The 19,833-nt window shown below is 57.6% G+C and overlaps 2 protein-coding genes across 3 annotated transcripts in view; both read left to right on the top strand.

The window, feature by feature from the left end:
• Positions 1-7,365: 7,365 nt before the first annotated feature.
• Positions 7,366-10,331, top strand: LOC128764537 (acylphosphatase-2-like). Of its 2 annotated transcripts, XM_053874329.1 has the most exons (4): positions 7,372-7,547; positions 7,727-7,743; positions 7,878-7,987; positions 9,756-10,331. In XM_053874329.1, the coding sequence occupies exons 1-4, from the start codon at positions 7,499-7,501 to the stop codon at positions 9,868-9,870; spliced, it is 291 nt and encodes a 96-aa protein (XP_053730304.1). In that variant the 5' UTR covers positions 7,372-7,498; the 3' UTR covers positions 9,871-10,331. The 2 variants fall into 2 exon arrangements, with proteins under 2 accessions (XP_053730302.1, XP_053730304.1); XM_053874327.1 differs by lacking the exon at positions 7,878-7,987 and having other exon boundaries at positions 7,366-7,547.
• Positions 10,332-12,828: 2,497 nt separating this feature from the next.
• The window catches only part of sptbn1 (spectrin, beta, non-erythrocytic 1), a 48,498-nt gene continuing 41,493 nt past the window's right edge, over positions 12,829-19,833 (top strand). Inside the window, exon 1 of the mRNA XM_053874315.1 lies at positions 12,829-12,977. The gene's annotated coding sequence lies outside the window, so the exon portion shown is untranslated. The remainder of the gene's footprint in view (positions 12,978-19,833) is intronic.

Below are 19,833 nucleotides of genomic sequence, written 5' to 3'. Positions count from 1 at the left end.
GATTGTGTTTGTTTACACGCTGCACTTTCATGTCACAACAATAGCTTACACTCACACTCTCACACACACACACACACACACATCTACTTACACACGGTCGGCGCGACAGGTCTCCATCCGCCAATCAGCCCAATGAAATCTCCAGCGTTTCAGTGCCAGATGGTGTTTCTGTTTAATGAGAACAGGACACACACGCCTGCCAACAACCCAGTTGTTGTGAAGTCTTAACCTTGTGGGGACCGGCCTAATGGTCAGTACACACACACACAGGCTCAGGAGTCCCGTTTCCACGTGTCAGGGAGCAGCGGGTGTCCAGGCCCGGAGGCTGGTTCCTCAGGCACGTCCAACACTCGGGCTGCAGACTCCCAGGCCTCGCACCAGCTCACAGTCATGATGCCGACACAGCGACGGTGCTGGCCACTCAGCGGGGGGTCAGGGAGCAGCAGTGAAGGGGTCTCCCAGCAGGGCGGCGCTGGTGAGCTCATCTGCCCCGTCTTCAGTCCCAACAGCAAACACCGTGCTTTCACTGCAAGTTGGCTTCCAACTTTGAGAAGCTGTGAGCGGAGGTCTTACTCTGAAGGAGGTCAGGAGGCCGGAGCACCGCTGACCCGGCAAAGGTGGAGCTGCCAAAGACTGGCTGGAAACTCTGTCCAGGAATCCATGGAAAGTTGGGCTGATGAGAGGCGACAGCGTGAGGAGGCAGCGCATCTGTGCTCGCTGCGGCGCCGCCCGTCCTGCTGACCTCCTGCCTGGCCGCCGCCGCCACCGCGTCCTGCAGGATCACGGCAGGATGGCAGCACGTCTGCACCTGATTTCTGAGTGGATGCTCTCTGACAGATATGACAGCATCATCGACGTATCGAGTCCCTGGTGTTTATCGGGCCTGACATGGTCCAGAACAAACGCGGGTCCAAGCCCAGCGTGCAGGAGTGGAGGTGGAGAAATGAGGCCATTGGACGGGAAGTTGCTCCCTGTCACAGCGTGTTAGCAGCGAAGCGGCGGCGCCGTAACCACGGTGACTCCCTCAGAGGAGACGCTCCTCGCCACGCCAGCAATCGTATCAGCACCTTCACGGCAAACGAAACCAGGCCGACGCGTCCACAGCCAGCGGGGTCGTCCAGAGTTCAGCGCTATTTATAGCACAGTACAGTTGACCCCCTCCACCCCATCAATGCACACCCCCCACATATAGCGGCGTCTTCACCGTGCAGCTGTACACTTGCACTCTGCGCCCCACAGGCCCCGCCCACTCACGGCAACACGTGTCGGGGCAGGAGGAGGAGGAGGAGGAGGAAGGTGGGCTCCCCATCGCTGTGGTGGAGCATCTGCAAGGTGCACTTCCTGGTTGGATTCCTGGAGGTCTCCCTCCCCTGCCCCTCCCCCCTCAGCTCACACACTGACCTACATTGCCATGGAACCACAGCGTGTTTGTGTCTTCATGGATTTTTCACGCGTACATTGGGTCCTCACTGTGGCATGGACCTGAGGTCCTCACAGCTCACTGAGCTCCAGCCACGGGACCAGGGACTTGTGAGGACAGTCAGAGACACATCACCCACAGAGCCCCTGACGGCGATGAAGCGTTCAGGCGTGCGTCACCGTCATGTGGAACCAAGTGATCCTCTGTCAGCAACCTCGGCCCACAGTCGATGGAAGGCACCTTCACAGCATTGTCCAGAAGCAGAGCAGGTGAGCGGGCGGACGGAGGGTGTCGGGGGCGGGGGGTCTCTGACGTCAGCAGCCAGGACTCATCAGCTCAGACACCTCGTGGTTGCAGGGGGTTAAGCTGGACTTGCCCGGGTCTCTTCACCCTCCTGCCCTGACGCTGCTGAGACGCTCAGGTGAAGGTTCCCCGAGCCAAAGTGGAGAAGTCAACGCTCGGTCACCGATACATTTTCTCTCTGGAGCAAAGTCGTCTTATTGTGCTGGAGATTAGAGCAGATAATGCTCTTACAGGAGCTTTGCTGCAGCATGAGATGATGGTTTGGAGATGGAAGCCTCCACTGAGGTTGCTGTCATCTCCTCTCTCAAGCGCCCTCACCACCCGTCTCTGCTCCAGCTCTGGGAGCCACGTCAGGCTGGGAACCCACGGCGCCCCTGCAGCCACCGCCCGCTGTGATGCCCCCTTGGCTCTGGCCTGGGTGAACTCTGCCTCCACTTCCACTCGTCCTGAGCTGGTGTCGCTCCAGGGGCAGCAGGACCTGACACCAGCACCAGTGGAGAGCTGCTCTCTGCGACGTGAGAGGCGACCGTCGGCGGGTCGTCCTGCGCCGGACACGCCTCACCTTACGCCCCCCACCTCCATCACCTGAACGCAGCTTGGTCCTGCTCAGCTCAGGATGGGCCCCTCGGTGAAACGGACGGTGCTGGCTGTGATAAACGCCGACTGAAATATAGATCATGAGGCCCTTGAATTATTCACCGCGTGACGAAGGGCTGCTCCGCCACGGCGGGGCCCCTCCAGCGGGGGGGTCGTCTCAACTCAGCGACTGATGCTGCTGCAGCAGGCCCTGACCAAGGTCACGCTGGGGTCACACACACAGCTTGTCCCACGTGAAGCTGCACTCGTGGGCACCTTGTGCAACGTCCCCACAAGGTTCAGCCTGAATCTGAGTGTGAAGATGCCAAACTAGCTGGCTCCAGAGTCCTGCTTCAGGTGAGCGATGTGTTCAGGGGCAGAGGCTGGGGAAAGGGTGATGGCCAGGGGGGTCCTCAGGAGGAGCGAGAGACAGACGCGCGTGTGTGTATTAAGTGTCATTTACAGCGTGTCACAACACAGCGCCTCTGCAGTCGCAGCTTCTCCCTCCTCCCACGAGCACCACATGATTATTTCATAGGGACGTGAAAGATTCATGGCGGCGTGTGGACTCGCCCAGCAGGGAAGAGACTGTCGGCTTGGCTGCCCGACGGACCGTGGTCCGGCCGGCGGTCCTCCTGCTCCAGGTCCAGCGCCTGACAGGAACCTGAGGCAGTCCTGAAGACCTTGGTGCTGTGGAGGTGTGGCGCTCACGGGACGGCTCCCAGATACCTGATCCAGCATGGACCCAAATCTCAACCTGCTTCCAGTGGACCTCATGGAGTGATGCTGACTGGGGGAGGCAACTTCCTTCCTCCCATGACCCCAGCTTCTGCTCCCTGTTTTGGAGACAGAAGAAGTCCCTGCTGGAAAAGTGAGCTGAGCCAGGAGCGCGCTGGGACGGTGGGGGTGGAGGTGAGCGCGGCAGAGAGCGACACCTACAGGCTGAATGTGTAGACCTCGCTCCTGCTGGTGCCTCTGTCTCAGCAGGGAGCAGGCCTCCGTGGACCATGATGTTGCTGATGACATAGTGATCTGTAGTGGGATGAAGATGAGTTGGAGAGGAACGAAGCTCTGGAGGCAGTGTGAGCGAGGCAGGAGGGTCACTGAAGATGAGGGAGGAGAAGGAAGAGAGAGATGTGGAGGAGAGGAGGAGAGTGCAGGCAGGGCGTCTGTCAGGGAGTGAAGGAGGAGCGCCGCCATGACGTTTGCTCCACAGACAGGAAGCAGAGGGAGAGCCAGCTGTGGAGGAGGGACGGGAGACAAACAGGTGTGAGTGGAGATCTCACTTCTCTCCTCTCCCACATCTCCGTTCTCCTGCTGCCAACCTTTGCCCCTCACCTCAGTCACTCACTGGACGGGAGAAGCTGAGGTGAGTGAGTGAGTGGGTCTGGAGGGAGAGCAGCAGCTCCGCTCTGCTGACGTGCCGATGGTGATGATGGTGATCATGTGAGCGGCTGAGCAAGAGGTTTCCCGCAGGTTCTCCAGCTCTTCCATGTGACCTCTGAGCAGTGCTGATATGTCCATCTTCATGTGGAACAGAGGCTGGAAACTGAGGAACAGGCTTTGAGTTGAGTTGGGTGGTGAGTCCAACACCTCATGAGCCGTCGTCTCAGTAGCATGAACGCCAAACCACGACGGAGAGGAAACCAAGCTGGTAGCTGGAGAGGCCTGATGTGGGCCGGTCTGGTCCAGAGTCCTGGCTCAGGTGAGCCATGTCTTTAGAGGCTGGGGGAAGGGAGGTCCCCACAAGGAGGCAGGCCAGTGAGTGTGCGTAAAGTGACCTTCAGTGGAGGGAGGACGTGTGAGGACGGGGCCCAGCTCTGAGCCTCTGCCTCTGCTCGCTCATGACTCACTGTGGATCCACTTGGGAAGGTTTCCCTCCACACACACTGATGTCCATGGTGGTCCAGTGTGGTCCATGGCAGGGCTGGAAGGAGTAGGTGAGGAGCCACAGGAACATTTGGCCCAGTCGGTCCCTCAAGATGGCGCCACACAGAGCAGCAAGCTAGCAAGCTAACAAGCCGGCGCCTTCTTCGGATCGACTTTGGTTTTGCAACTTTCTTGTCGGAGTAAAAGATTCAGGGTTGAAGGTTGTGTTCAGTGGCTGGTGAGTCATTTGGATCCAGTTTGGGATGTATTTTTAATGCAGCGTCCCCAAAAGGAGAGAAATTAAACAGGGTGTGTGTGTGTGTGTGTTGGTTGACATTACTAAAAAGAGTGGACATGTTACACAGCAGTGGAGGCTCTGAACCCTCCAGCACCTACACACACACACACACACACACACACACACACACACACACACACACACACACACACACACACACACACACACAGAAAAGCCCCAAACTCAGCTGCCCAACCTTTCCCCTGGTGTGTGTGTGTGTGTGTGTGTGCGCGCGCCCTCTGTGTCTTTTCTGTGTGCCTGTGTAATGTTGTGTGTCTGTGGCAGAAAGAACACTGCGACCTAAAAACTCAGCTCACAGAGCGACTGCACGCTGAACAGAAGGCTCATCCAAGTGTAAACGCACACACACACACACACACACACGTGCGTGTGCGCGCAGGGGGCACGTGGACTGCTGAACACACAGAGCTGCTGCAGCCTTCAAGCCTCACAGCAACACAGCAGAGCAGACACAGTGTTTACATGTGTGCAAACAAGGTTCTGCACTGAGGAACACAAGTGGCATGTGAGAGGGTGAGTGAAGGAGGTGAGTGAGTGAGTGAGTGAGTGAGTGAGTGAGAGACAGAATGAATGAGTGAGTGAGTGAGTGAGTGACAGAATGAGTGAGTGAGTGAGTGAGTGAGTGACAGAATGAATGAGTGAGTGAGTGAGTGAGTGAGTGAGTGAGAGAATGAGTGAGTGAGTGAGTGAGTGAGTGACAGAATGAGTGAGTGACAGAGTGAGTGAGTGAGTGAGTGAGTGACAGAATGAGTGAGTGAGTGAGTGACAGAATGAATGAGTGAGTGAGTGAGTGAGTGACAGAATGAGTGAGTGAGTGAGTGAGTGACAGAATGAATGAGTGAGTGAGTGAGTGACAGAATGAGTGAGTGAGTGAGTGAGTGAGTGACAGAATGAGTGAGTGAGTGTTGTGAGACAGTGAGTGAGTGACAGAACGAGTGAGTGAGTGAGTGAGTGACAGAGTGAGTGAGTGAGTGAGTGAGTGAGCGAGAGAATGAGTGAGTGAGTGAGTGAGTGAGAGAATGAGTGAGTGAGTGAGTGAGTGAGAGAATGAGTGAGTGAGAGAGTGAGTGAGTGAGAGAATGAGTGAGTGAGAGAGTGAGTGAGTGAGAGAATGAGTGAGTGAGTGAGTGAGTGACAGAATGAGTGAGTGAGAGAGTGAGTGAATGAGTGAGTGAGAGAATGAGTGAGTGAGTGAGTGAGAGAGTGAGTGAGTGAGTGAGTGAGTGAGTGAGTGAGTGAGTGAGTGAGTGAGTGGGTGAGTGAGTGAGTGAGAGAGTGAGAGAGTGAGTGAGTGAGAGAATGAATGAGTGAGTGAGTGAGTGAGTGGGTGAGTGAGTGAGTGAGAGAGTGAGTGAGTGAGAGAATGAATGAGTGAGTGAGTGAGTGAGTGACAGAATGAATGAGTGAGTGAGTGAGTGACAGAATGAGTGAGTGAGTGACAGAATGAGTGAGTGAGTGAGTGGGTGACAGAATGAGTGAGTGAGTGAGTGTTGTGAGACAGTGAGTGAGTGACAGAACGAGTGAGTGAGTGAGTGACAGAATGAGTGAGTGAGTGAGTGAGTGACAGAGTGAGTGAGTGAGTGAGTGAGTGAGTGAGCGAGAGAATGAGTGAGTGAGTGAGTGAGTGAGTGAGTGAGTGAGAGAATGAGTGAGTGAGTGAGTGAGTGAGTGAGTGAGCGAGAGAATGAGTGAGAGAATGAGTGAGTGAGTGAGTGAGTGAGAGAATGAGTGAGTGAGTGAGTGAGTGAGTGAGAGAGTGGGTGAGTGAGAGAATGAGTGAGAGAATGAGTGAGTGAGTGAGTGAGTGAGTGAGAGAGTGGGTGAGTGAGAGAATGAGTGAGTGAGTGAGTGAGAGAATGAGTGAGTGAGTGAGTGAGTGAGTGAGAGAATGAGTGAGTGAGAGAATGAGTGAGTGAGAGAGTGAGTGAGTGAGAGAGTGAGTGAGTGAGAGAGTGAGTGAGAGAATGAGTGAGTGAGTGAGTGAGTGAGTGAGTGAGAGAGTGGGTGAGTGAGAGAATGAGTGAGTGAGTGAGTGAGAGAATGAGTGAGTGAGTGAGTGAGAGAATGAGTGAGTGAGAGAATGAGTGAGTGAGAGAGTGAGTGAAGGAGGTGAGTGAGTGAGTGAGTGTGGTGAGTGAGTGAGTGAGTGAGTGAGTGAGTGAGTGAGTGAGTGAGTGAGTCAACACGTCAGTCTGATGCAGCGCAGCTGTGAGCCAATGGCGGGTCTCCCTGGTGATGCCATGCATCATGTGGCACTTATGGTTCCCTGGGAGCCAGGTGAAAAGCTCTGAGACTCGGAGTGGAGCTCTGCACCGAGAGCCTTGATGTCTGGTGTCAGCAGGCCTGGACTTCCAGACACATCACTGCACCCAGCGGCTCAGACCGTACCCCCTCAGTCACGTGGGAGGCCGGACTGGTCCCAGCTGATGAGTCCATGAATGAGCTGTGGTCATCGCCACGACTGGACTGCGGTGCTCGGCGCTTGGTCCCTGGTGCTCGTCAGGGTCGCGGCCTCCATCGCCTGCGCGTGTGGCGCGGCAGCGGTCACGGGACTGCGCTGCCATCTCGTGGACTCTGTTAAAAACACACTCTGTTCGCGCTCTTCAATGACACACACACACGGAACTAAAGCGGGAGCCAATAGCCGTGTATGGGAGAAAAGTAGCCTTCAATAAATCACTCAGTGCTCAAGGTCACTCATGATCAAAACACTCGCTGGTGCATGGAACTGAGTTGGAGGCGGGCGCTCCGTGCTGAGCCAATCACGACGCGCTCTTCCTCAGACCCGGAAGCGGAAGAGACGACAAATATCATCCCGCGACAGCTGGGACGCGCGCTACTGACGAGTGTGTGACGTCATGACTTGGAGCGACGCCAGGTCCTCCACTAGCGTTGAGTGGTGACTACAAGGACCGAGGGGCCCTGCGGTGGCCAAGTGGCGCCCTCTGGCGCTGCAGAGCGCCACTGCAGCAGCTCGGCCGGCGGCGCGTGAGGCTCGCGCGTCTCTCAGGATGTCCAGCCTGGTGTCGGTGGACTTCGAGGTCTTCGGTCACGTGCAGGGTGGGTGCCTGCGTTCCTCTTCGTCGTCCGTCTTCCTGGCTGCGGTTCTCCGTCCGCAGTGATCGGGTTCCGCAGCGGGTGCTTTTTATAGACCCGCTCTGCTGCGGCAGGCCGCGGCGGTCACGTGACTGCCGTGCGGCGACCGCTCCACTAATCGGCTGCTTCTCTCTTTTTCACAGGAGTGTGTTTCAGAATGGTGAGTTCCGGACTTTGGAAGGTTTTCTCCCTGCAGCGCGGAGGCGCGTGCCTCCCTCTGCACCTGCGCAGTCGCCGCCGCGCTCCTCGCCTGAAGCCCGACGTGTGTGTGTGTGTGTGTGTTGTGTCTCGCAGTACACCGAGCAGGAGGGACGGCGCCTCGGCCTGGTGGGATGGGTGAAGAACACCTCAGCTGGAACCGTGGTCGGTCAGCTCCAGGGTCCCGGCGCCGTGGTGGAGGAGATGTGAGCGCGTTTCACCTCAAACACTGGCGCCTCGTTCTCGGGACGTCCCGCGTTACTTACAAGGTTCGAACCGTCACACGGCGCCTCCCCAAATCACTGGCTGCCGGAGACGAGAAACAAGGGAAGCAGGCGCTGACCACACAGACTGCGGGTCGCGGCACGTGCCCTGCGGTAGAGCCGACTGCTTTTCTCCCACCTCACTTTCACCTGGTGACGTCATGTTGCCGCCAACATTACCTCGTGTGGGCGAGTGACGTCATGTGCACGTGTCTGTCTTCCAGCTGAAAGAGTGAAGCGATTGTCATGACGTCATGGGGTTGAGCATTCCCTGGATGATCCATCAGGGGGCAGCATTGACCTTCTGTGTCTTTCACTTCCTGCTTCTGAATCTGGCGACGTTCCCGGGAAATTCTGCTCTTCACAGGACGCGACCAACACGTCCGACGTTTGAACCCGATACTGGGAACGTCAGTGTTCACGTCACGTCCCGGGCCGAGCCTTTGTTAGGTTCCGTGTTTGATGTGTTTTAGCTTTTGATTCAGAGACACAGATGTGTTTCCACATCATTCTGCTCACCCGCGGCCCAAACGAGGATCTGGAGTTGAAACCTTGGAGGCATCACAACCATGAGTAGATGAGGGTGCAGTGTGTTGCTGTGTGGCTGAGGTGAGCTCACTTCCCCGGGGACGCGGCCGGGCGGGACCCTCTGACTCAGGCTGCAGATGAAGTACGGCTGGACGGAGGAGTCTGGTGTAGCGTCAGTCTGACTGTTGGCTCTGCTTCCCTCCACTCACTTTTCCAAGCCCACACTGCTGTTTCCTCTGGGCTGCTTTCACCATGACCTCACTTCCTGTCAGGCCTGAGAAGCAGGAAGCAACTCAGTTGGGAGTGTGGAAATGAGAGACAGGTGGTTCAGAAGAGGCACAGTGGAGGGAGGGATGATGGCAACAGGTGGAGGATGGAAGGAGGCAGTGAGGGGCTGAAGAGAGAAGCTCCTTGTCCTGCTCTCTTTCCCTCTCTCTCGTCTCTCTCTCCCTCCCTCTCTCTCTTTCCCTCTCTCATCCCTCTCTCTCTCTCTCCCTCTCTCTCTTTCCCTCTCTCTCTCTCTCTCTCTCCCTCTCTCATCCCTCTCTCTCCCCTCTCTCTCTCTCTCTCCCTCTCTCTCTCTCCCCCCTCTCTCTTTCCCTCTCTCTCCCCCCTCTCCCTCTGTCTCTCTCCCCCTCTGTCTCTCTCTCCCCCCTCTCCCTCTCTCTCTCTCCCCCTCTCTCTTTCCCTCTCTCTCTCTCCCCCTCTCTATCTCTCCCTCTGTCTCTCTCTCCCTCTGTCTCTCTCCCCCTCTGTCCCTCTCTCCCTCCCTCTCACCTCTCCCCCTCACCTCTCTCTCTCTCCCTCTCTCTCTCTCTCTCCCTCCCTCTCACCTCTCTCTCTCTCCCTCTCTCTCTCTCTCTCCCCCTCACCTCTCCCTCTCTCTCCCTCTCACCTCTCCCCCTCACCTCTCTCTCTCCCCCCCTCTGTCCCTCTCTCTCTCTCTCTCCCTCTCTCTCTCTCTCTCTCCCTCTCACCTCCCCCCCCCCCCCCCCCCCCCCCCCCCCCCCCCCCCCCCCCCCCCCTAACTTCTAGCAGCGTGGAGCTGGACCTGGTCCCAGTCAGACCCGAGTGTGTGTAATGACTCTGGTCACAGCGCCCCTCTCTGGACGCACTTGACCATGTCACCAGCGGCGGTGTGCGTGTGCGCTGCCGTGACCTCCTTCCTGTCTTGTGTCCTCAGGAAGGTTTGGCTGAGCAGAGAAGGGAGCCCCAGCAGCCGCATCACCAGGGCGTCCTTCTCCAACCAGAGAAGCATCCAGCGCCTGGAGCTGTCCGGCTTCAACACCCGCTTCTGACCCACCTCTGCCAGGCCTCCTGCTCCAGAGCGCCCCCTACCTCGCTTCACGCCACTGTCTCCATGTGTCCTTCCGCTGGCCAGACTCCAGCGGGTTGTGGGTTCGAATCCCCGCCCCCACCTCTGTGACCGCAGTCTAAACCTGATTCCGTGATGCAAACACTCAACCTTGTGATGGTGTTGTTACTCAACAAGTCATGTGACCTGATGACCAGCCATGTGATCCAATTAAACCACAGCAGGAGCGTCCACGATCAAACGGTGACTCAGCAGGATGAGCGAGAGGCGGAGCCTCTGCTCGGCAGCCGTCAGGCGGCTGCTCCTCTGAAGGAAGAGGTCAGGGGTCACCCTTCAGTTTACGCTGGGTTTAATAGTTGAGACCCGCTTTTGGCGCCGCTGCCTCCGTGTGTGTGTGTGTGTGTGTGATGACATCAGAGTGTGTCTTGGCAATAAAGACGATCAAAGCAGAATGTTGCTCTGATGTTCAGTGACTGGACACTTTCTCCAGGCTTCAGCGCCGGACACACACTTGCGCGTGCGTGCGCGTGTCAACGCCTCTCACCTGCAGTGTGGTGCCACCGAGCAGCTGATCTGACTTTGAGCTGCCATTCTTAAAATAATGAAGTGGATTAGCTGGTGAGAGGATTAGCTTCCCACGTTGGTCTGAAAGGTTGCTTTGATTCGCTGGACTGACTTTCTCCAAGTGTTGACTTCATTGTGAGCACTGACAGAGGGAGGCTGGTCTGGTTCTTCCAGGAGAGACCACAGGGAGCAGCAGCGAGCAGTCATGTCATCTGTCTGTCACTGGCTCAGACAGCCAGAGTTTCCCCTGCTCCCAGTCAGAAACGCCGGCGGAAACGAGGCGGCGAAGCCCCGCCTCCACGCCACGCTCCGCCCACGCCGCTCGCTGAAGGGACCAGCTGGAAGCTCTCCGGCAGCCTTGACCCCCAGCACTCCTCCTCCTCCGCACTCACTCACTCAACAGCCTCTCTCAAAGTAGCGTGGTCGCCGTGGAAACGGCACTATCTAGCTTCAGCGCAGAGGCCGGCCCGGCGTCCCACTCGCTCTGACTCATCACCTCAAACACTCACACACACCTGAGTGGGCGCTGTTGCCCAGCAACATGGAGAGCTTCCGCTCAGAATCACTCGATCCAACTGGGCCGACCCCTCGGCGTTTGTTGGAATGTGCTGAGTCATGGACCCCGGACCCTCTCCAGTGAGGGACCAGCCCTGGGTTGTGGCTGCTGTCCAGCCAATCAGAGGCCTGCTTGTCTGACGTCCCGGGGTCCACGCTGCTCTGCAGGAGGAACCGGTCCTCAGGAGCTGAAGCCTCCAGTCAGGCGACCTGCCCAGATGCTGAGTCAGCAGGTCCTCGCAGGGTTTTCACCAGCAAGAGCAGAAGACGGTGGACCAGAGGAAAGAGCTGAGCTCCACGACTGCGTGTGGAAGCGCTCCTCGTTCATCTGTTTCAATCAACTATAAACCGTCCATCTGAGCTGGTCATGACGTCATGATGAACCATTCGCTGCCGTGGAGGCAGTTGCTCGCGTTTCAACGTCATCCGAAGCATTTGAGTGATGAGCGTAATGAAACACCACATCCTCATTCCCACTTCCCTGAAGGAGCGGGGCCTGGCGGCCGCAGCAGCCTCCATTCATTCAGGATTGGTTTCAGGAATTCATGGAGTCAAATCCACGAGAGTTGAAGGTCCCAGCTGTCGGTCCTCACAGCACCTGCGTCACATCACAGACGTTATAACCCAGGCCCGGCTGCAAACATGAGTGAAGGAGCGGTGACAGGAAGTGACGCCATCATCCTGCAGCTGCTGACCTTTGACCTTCTCCTCTCAGCGCAGAGAGAGCCTGGCGACTCCCCGACACACACACGCAGCCGCCTGCTGTGAGGACCATCTCTCGGGGACGTGACGACACGATCGGCCAGCCGGCTGTGGAGGAGTGGCCAGCAGCTGTGACCCCGGGGTCACCGCGGCCCAGCGCTGCGCACACGGACCCAGGAGCGCGAAGACCGTGTGACCCATCCGAGCGCGCGCGCGGGCGGGCAGGTGAGTCCCTTTAAAGCGACACACTCGCAGCCACGGGGGTTTGTTTCTGCCGAAGTTCGCTCCGCGCTGCTGCTCTGCATCAACCGCTATCCGCAGACTCTCCCTCCTCGCTGCCTCTGTCCCCGCCTCGCACAGATTTGGGGAGGCGGGGGCGCTTGGTGCCAGGCCGGGGCGGCCCCGCGGGGCGGAGACATGACTGATGAAGATGTAAACAAAAGCGGACAAATTGCTAAGTCACGAGTCACGTGAGTGTGAGGAGGAGCTCCGGGAGTCTCAGAAGCCCCGAGTCCTGATGGATGGGGTCAGGGTCACCCCCAAATTGGCCTGTCCCGGGAGGCGCCTGTGGACCTGAGAGGTCTGTCTTTTGTTTTGTTGGCCAGGTTTGCAAAATCACTCTCTTCTTAACAAGAGACGGGGCGTGTCCATAGAGAAAAGTCCTACCATAAAACAGCGGTGGAGGACCTGACTGAAGGCAGGGAACGCAGCTCGTGGACCGCACCGTGGCGCAGGCCGGGTGAAGGGCTGCTTCTGTGTCACGGAGACTCAGCCAGTAGGAGGTGGGCGGCGCAGTGGTCAGCCGGCCGGGACAGACTCCCGGTGCAGCCTTCTGTGGGCGAGTGTCTCTTTTATCCACCCTCACTGATCAGCGCATCCATGAAACCTAGCTTCATACGTTTCTATCAAATACATCCAAAGCCAATGGGAGAAGGGTCAGAGTTTGGTCACAAGTGCCAGCGAGTCAAAGCTGCCCTTCTGCAATGAAGGGAGCAGAAAGGCCTGCGAGGCGCTCATTTCTCACGCAAGCGTACCGCACTGTCCGCGGCGGCGGCACCAGCGGGTGAGCGAATCGAGCGCACCGGGCTCTGCAGTCCGGGCCGCGCTGGAACCGCGCGGGCGGGGTGGGGAGGCGGAGGAGAGCGCGAGGGGGAGGAGGCTCGCGGGCTTGGAGCTCTCACTGCTCCTGCGTTGTTGTCCTGCGAGCAGCCGCCACAGCAGCCTCCGTCCGTGCTTCGCCTCGAGCGGGACTCCAGCCAGCGTCTGCGGGTAAGTTCCAGTCGCGCCGCTGTTCGGCCCGCCTGCGCGGCGTGTTCCGTGGCGCGGGCCGCGCGTCCACATCCACCCAGGCGGGGATGGTTTCCCGGGTGAAGCGCCATCACTGAGCTGGGCTCGTGTCCGAGCCTCCAGCGGGGCGTTGGTTGGCCCTCCGTCCGGCGGCGGGTGAACTGCTGCGTGTCGGCCGCGGGAAAGGCCCGCTGGCGCTGCTGGTGAGACTGGGCCCGTGTAGCGCTGGGTCTACCTGTTTCCCATGTTGGCACAGAAGTCAGGAGGATGAGGATGAGGAGGATGGTGGCGGCGGCGGCGGTGCAGGCGTGGTCGACGCCGCTGACCTCAGCCTCAGCACAACAACTGCGCGCTCAGATTCCAGCAGCCACTTCCTCTCCGTGCGCCGCCACAGGGGCCTGGAGCTCGTGCGTGGTGTCGCTCTCTCCCTGGGCTCCGCTGCTTTTCTTTTCTGCTTTTTGGCGCAGACCCTGTTTCAGTGCCGTGGAGCAATTATGTAATGGGATCCAGGCCGGACGGCGTCTTGCTCTCCTCCCTCCCTTCACTTCTCCATTTCTCTCCCCCCCAACACACACACACACACACACACACTTCCTTTGATGCACCAACTGGGACACATTTGGCAACTTGTTGACTGAAGCCGTGAAAGTGTCACAGAGAGGCGTCAGCGTCTCCTGCAGCTCTGGAGCCATAAAGCCCAGGATTTGCCACTGAGAGCGCCCTCTTGGCTCAGGAGCTGCTGCTGCTTCCTCCTTCCTCCTGGGCTGGTGCTGTGGACGGTGGGAGCAGCAGGCTGGCAGCAGTGGAAGCCTTCACAAGGTCGATGACTCGCTGCTGAGCTCCAGTGCAGCGCAGCGTCTCCTCTCCAACAGAAACGAAGAGTCTGTCGCCCGACTCTTCATTTCTAGGGCATCGTTTTCGGGCACCAGGGATGAGCCCTGAATTGGCTTCCGGTACAGACTCCTGCAGTTGTGGTTGGTCATGGCCGTGAGGTGGGCCCTGGTATCCCGGAGAGGCTGATCCCATCTGTGTGCGCGCGCCGGCCCTGCAGGCTGGACCTGGCCAAGGCTCCAGTCCGGCTCACCGGCGTAGAGGTTCTGTCATCTCCGGCCCGTGGCACACCGTGATCTTTGATGCCGTTTACTGCTCCTGTGTTCAGTTGGCTTTATGGTGCGCGTGGCCGACCAAGGTTCACAGAGCAGGAGGAGTGGCTTGTCTGTGGGAATGTCACCGGCCCTCATGCTGACCCAGTGCCCCGGGATGCGCTTTCATTGAATTCTGGAGGAGAATCCAGTCTCTACTGCTGAAGTTCCCACTCATCCAGTCTGATGAAGGTGCTGTGTTGAAGTGGAGCGGACCAGTCTTCAGTTGGCTGTTGAGTGGACTCTTTAGCCCTGCTGGTGGTGAAGTGAGTCTTCACGCTGAGGAGGTCCTTCTTGTTGTGCCTCCTTCGAGCCAGACTCTCCTTCCATCAGAACACCTGGAGTGAACCGCAGCAGTGGAGCTGAGAACCAAACTGGGATGAGAGTGGAACTGTGTCATGAGGCCTCCTCACTTCATTCCCTGGTGCCACTCCAGGGCTGAAGCTTAAGCTGGGAGAGTTGAGCTGAGGGAGGAGGAGGAGGAAGAGAAATCCATTTCCTCTGACGGAGCAGTGGAGCCAGAGCTTCCCTGGGGATCAGGGCGAAGAGCAACAGAGCCATGGACGAGTGGAGGCGGAGTCTTGTAGAGCGAGGAGACTGGAGGAGCACAAACCCGCTGAATACAAATGGCTCTAAGGAGAAGTTGAAGGTCCATTTGTGGATGACTTGAGGACGCAGGCATGAAAGAGGAAAAGCAACGAAACGGGAGTGTGGGCCAGTGGATTGGTACCAGGCTCAGTGGCGGGAGCACAGGCCGAGGAATGTTCTGGAAAGTTCCCAAAAGATAGGAAGTGGAGCAGTGCGACACAAAGCAGGGTGGAAGAGGAGTTTTGTTCCCAGCAGCGCAGCTTCAGCTAAATATAGGGAAGCTCTTAAAATGGACTTTTCACAGAACCACTTCGCAGAAGCGCTCTGAGCCACGCGGGGCGGAGAGTAGGTGCAGCTCAGAGGCAGGAAATGAGTCTCCACTGACGTCCGGCGTCGCCCTTCCAGCATCAGATTATCGAGCTGCGCGTGTTACATCTGCGCAGATGCTGGCGCTGGCAGGTCGTCACAACACGTCACGTGTTTCGGATGCCGGCGCTGCTGGCTGGAGAGGCCTCCGCTGATCAATACATCGCTCCTGCCGTCGGCTTTTCTCAGTCAGAACCATCAGCGTCTGGATCGATAGCTGTTGTGAGTCTAATGGACAAAGTGAAGCATCAGATGCGCTGAGGATGAGACGCTAATGTGAACGTCCTCTAATGTGTGCTGAGGCGGAGCGAGGTTCCATCTAGCGCCACCCAGTGGCTGCCACTGTTGATCCAGGCCTTTCAGAGTGACTGATCAGGGTGGAAACACATGAAGGTGCGGGAGGAAACCTGAGCTCCTCGCCGCTCCTGTGTTATCGAAGGCTCACAGTTTGGCCCCCGATATGGAGGCAACCTCGTCCGAACAGTGGCAGGAACACGGCGCCCCAGGTGGTCACATGGTGTCGTGTTGATCCAGCAACACGCGTCTCACGGAGCCACTCCAGTTGGTCTGTGCTGATCTCAGCTGGAGAGTTTGGTCAGTTGCAACAGAGAGTCAGGTGTTGGGGTGTGGTCCAGTTGTGATGTCGGAGCGACGACAGGGTGGCAGGAGGAGGAAGCAGGCGTCGCGATACCTGGACCAGGCAGGCGAGGATGGACCTGTTGTCCAACTCCGATGACCGTAATGCGCTGAATCACTTCCCACGGGACTGAGGCGCAGATGAGGGGTTTTCCCCGGTGCTGTTCGGGGCTGGTGTGGCCTGGATGGGGACGGCTTCCTGCTCCAGTCTGAGCTGGACACATGCAGCGCTGCAGATCGATGAGCATTGATTGGTGAGGAGCACTGACCCAGACAGTGCCTCAGATGAAGAGCGGGCAGCCAGAAACCTGACCCACTTCCCAAAACACGGGCTGCCTCTGGAGTGTGGCTGACGAGGTGCCACGCCCACCTCATCTCACCGCCGTGTGACTCCTCCTCTTGTCTGTGTGGCGGCCGTTTCATCCGTGGCGTGGCTCCTCCCTCACCTTCACGCCAGGCTGAACAGGTGAGCTGATGTGAGCAGGGACAGCCTCACATGAGGGTGTGAGCTGTTCACTCCACACCTGGCCGCGTGCAGTGGCTTCATTGTGCCGCCAACACCGCTGGACTCTGACACGCAGGCACGCAGGCACTGGAGTGAAAAAGCCAGAGTTGCCTCCTCCCTCTTGTGCGTGCGTGTGTGTGTGTTTACTCAGCGGGGTCGTGCAGGGGTGAAGGTTCTTCGGTCGACAAACATCAAACCAACCCCTTGCATTAGTGTGTGTGATGAATGACGACGCTTTTGACTGAGTAGCTGAGTTAGGAATGTGCAGACTCACGGTAGAGAGAAGATGATGCTCTGGTCTTTTGGACTGCGAGAGCTGCTGGTGCTCCTGCTCTCTTCCCAGTTGCTCCATCCTTCCATTGCTTTCTTCCTCTGGTCCAACTCTCCTTTAACATGTCTCTCTGTCTCCTGGTGTCTGAACCACCTGTAGCTAACGCTGCCTCTGAGACACTGGTTCCTGGTCTGATCCAGGTGAGAGGCTGAGCATCTCTAGCTCTGACTCCTCTCCCTCTGCTTCCTGTCTCCGGAGCAAACATCATGTCGGCTCTCACGACTGTCCTGCAGCTGCTGCTCTGCTGTCCATGACAGACACCCGGCCTGCACTCTCCTCTTCGCCTCTCTTGATCTTCTCCACCTCCTCTTGCTCTGGCTACACATCACTATATCTCCAGCAAACCCCCCTAACCTGCCCAGTCTCAGGTCATCAGAGGTGTGGTCTGGTCACATGTGCAGGGCAGGATCTTTCTACGTCTCTTGGAGGCGGACAGCTGCCTCTGGGCTCAGTCCTGTTGAAGCTGGTGCTGTTTGGCTTCCTCAAGCAATGCCGACCTTCTGTGGAGATATGGGAGTGCCGTCACCATGGTGACCAGCCTGGATGGAGGAGGTTTGGAGTCTGCAGACATCTGACATCGTCTTTCACCAGTGTCCATCAAGGAAGTTGTTGGGTCAGATGTTCCTTTCTTCTCATGAGTCATATCTGCCTGCATCACACACACGGCTCCATCTTCAGCTCCAGTGGCGTTTTGTAGCCCCCTCCATGGTGGGTTGGTCTCCTGAGTGTGTTTGTGGGAGGCCTGGTGTTTGGCTGCTGACGTCTCAGATCAGGACGCCACTGTGACCTGCTGAGCTGTGCACGCTTGTCTTTACTGGTGAATCACTTGATGACCTGCGTCAGTGACCGGAGGCCAGGCCACGTGCCGCTCTCGCTCTGATGGCCTCCTTGGCCCCCTCCCTCTGACCGCTCTGGTCGCACCTCTGCAGATAGTCTCATGGAGAACCTGAACACGGCTGTAACCTTGCTCAAACTTGTTTTTGACTCCTCCCACATGCAGGCAACAGCTTCTCCTCTGGTGGACATCCGTTCCTCTTGTTGTGAAGGACCGTGTTGAGTTGTTTTTGATGTGGCGTCAGGGGCCCCTCCCTGCTGCTCTGTCTCCAGGGCAGAGTGGTCATGTGCCCCCTGATGCCATGGTGCGGGGCCGTGTGTTTGGGTGTGCTGCCTCTGTGAGATGATCGATGCTGAGCTTCTGTTTTGCAGTGGTGATCTTCCTGTGGTTCTGTGCTGCTGGGGCGGGGGCACAGCCACGACATGGCTTTACACCAGGGTATTCTCTACTGCACTAATACCCCCGACACAGGCCAGCATCATGGGAGCTGGGAGATGACTGTGTGGGGGAGGGGCTGCGTGCCCTTGATCTCCATCACTGGTCGGACCGTGGCAGGACACGCTGGCTGGCGTGGTTCCCGCGCCTTGCTTTGTAGCCCAACGCCACTGCTGTGTGTCACATGAACAAATGTGGTTATTGACAGTGTGAAAACTTGTGAGCCAAAATACGCAGGCTGCGTGAGAGTTCACACACCTGTGTGAGAGGTGAGTCCTGTTCCTGAACCTGCTGTGTGGTGGAATGTGTTTGATCATAGTGGGATCAGCAGGGTTCAGGCCCGGGAACAAAGGAAGTACAGTGGCAGCCAGGGACGCACGCACGCACGCACGCTTTGTTTTCATCATTCAGGGGACGTCCCTTCATTTCCTCCTGGGTCAGATGAATCCCAGACTTCCTGGCCCTCGGGCTGCAGTCCTTTCTTCCCAGAACTTTCTTCTCAGCTTTACTGGGTCAAGATGCACTGTTGTCCACACAAAAAGGAAATATCCGTCTTCACTCACTCCCACGTCCGGTGCAGCGGATTAGACCTGATTTCCCACAATGCATTGTGAGCTCGAGCCGGAGAAAGTATCTGGCTGCCAGCCAGGGTGAGATGATCGCTATGACGACACGGCCGACCCTCCAATCTGGACTGTGAAAGGCTGTGTTGGCGTGTGTGTGTGTGCGCGTGTGTTCATGTCGGAGAAGATATTTTGGGGATTAAGCTGCAGGACAGGACTGTCCACCCTGCTGAAAGCAAATGGCAAAAGGATCCGCTGGTTGTCACCCCTCAGATGATCCAGGAAAATACCTGTTGATGGCTTTGCCTTGGTGGATCTTTCTGCAGCTGTTACTGTCTTGAGTTCAGCTCTGATGAGCGCGGCACCGTGGCAGTAGTGACAAGGCTGAAGTTTCATGTTAGCGGCCGCGTCATCCAAGACGGCTGGGATGGAGATACAGACTGGAAAGTTGTGATCCAGTGCTGTTGTAGCGCTGCCTCTGTGCCAGTGGTTACTGTTCACAGTGGAAGAGAATGAGAGGCCTCCAGAGTGTGTGCTGTCGGCAGCGTGGTTCTGCGCCGTCCTCACCCAAACGGACCCAGACCACATCTGCAGTGTGTGGCTGTGTGACGTGAGTGGAGCACATCTGGCGGGGTTTTTGGAGCCAGGGTGTGTGCGTCGCATTAACAGCGGGGGAGGAGGGAGGGAGGGGTGGGGGAGGGAGGATGACGTGCGCTCCAGTAAAGCTACGGGTGAGGAGGAGGCCAGACGCTGAGAGAAGAGAAGACCACCGTCTCCTCCTGTTTCTCCCGGACTCTGACTGCAGCCCCTCTGTCTTCCTGACCCCTGCTCTTTCTTCTCCAGCTGTCCTGCAGTAGCTCCACCCACTTGTTTGTCTGTACCGTTCGGATTCTTTCTATCACACATGCTTGAGTCTGCTGGACACTGTCGGCCTTGGAAACTTGTCCTTCCTCCTGAGCCACGGTGTCAGTCTGCCCACGCAGCCCATCAGAGGGCCTCGCACCCTGGTGGAGGAATGTGCTCTTAGTCCTGGTTGTGGTGATGCAGGCCACGGTGTCTGCGTCCCGATGAGCTCTCCCAGTCAGCCTGGATGGGGTGGGGCTGTTTCTCACCATGGGGAAGGTCACGTGTGCACGGTGTGGATAGCCATGATGGTCGTTGCTGCTCTCCTGGGTGGAGCAACTGTCCAGCCGGCGTTTGGTTGTTCTGTTTTGATGAAGACAGTCATTCATTCAGTGGACTCTTCTGATCAAATGAAGCGTTGTGTGGCGGTGCAGCCACCGTGACCTCTGCTTCATAGAAGGTTCAGACGATTGTGCCACCAGCTCGTCTTCTGTCTGAACTTCACAGATCCCAGTGAGAAAGAAGCGTCTTGCGCTGCTGCAGCCCAACTGGAGCCTAGCCTCATCAGAATGGCTGTGGCTCTTCAGCAGATGT

This window comes from Synchiropus splendidus, chromosome 9 (assembly GCF_027744825.2).
Source record: "Synchiropus splendidus isolate RoL2022-P1 chromosome 9, RoL_Sspl_1.0, whole genome shotgun sequence".
Classification (NCBI taxonomy): domain Eukaryota; kingdom Metazoa; phylum Chordata; class Actinopteri; order Syngnathiformes; family Callionymidae; genus Synchiropus; species Synchiropus splendidus.
This window is presented reverse-complemented; position numbering and strand designations above follow the sequence as displayed.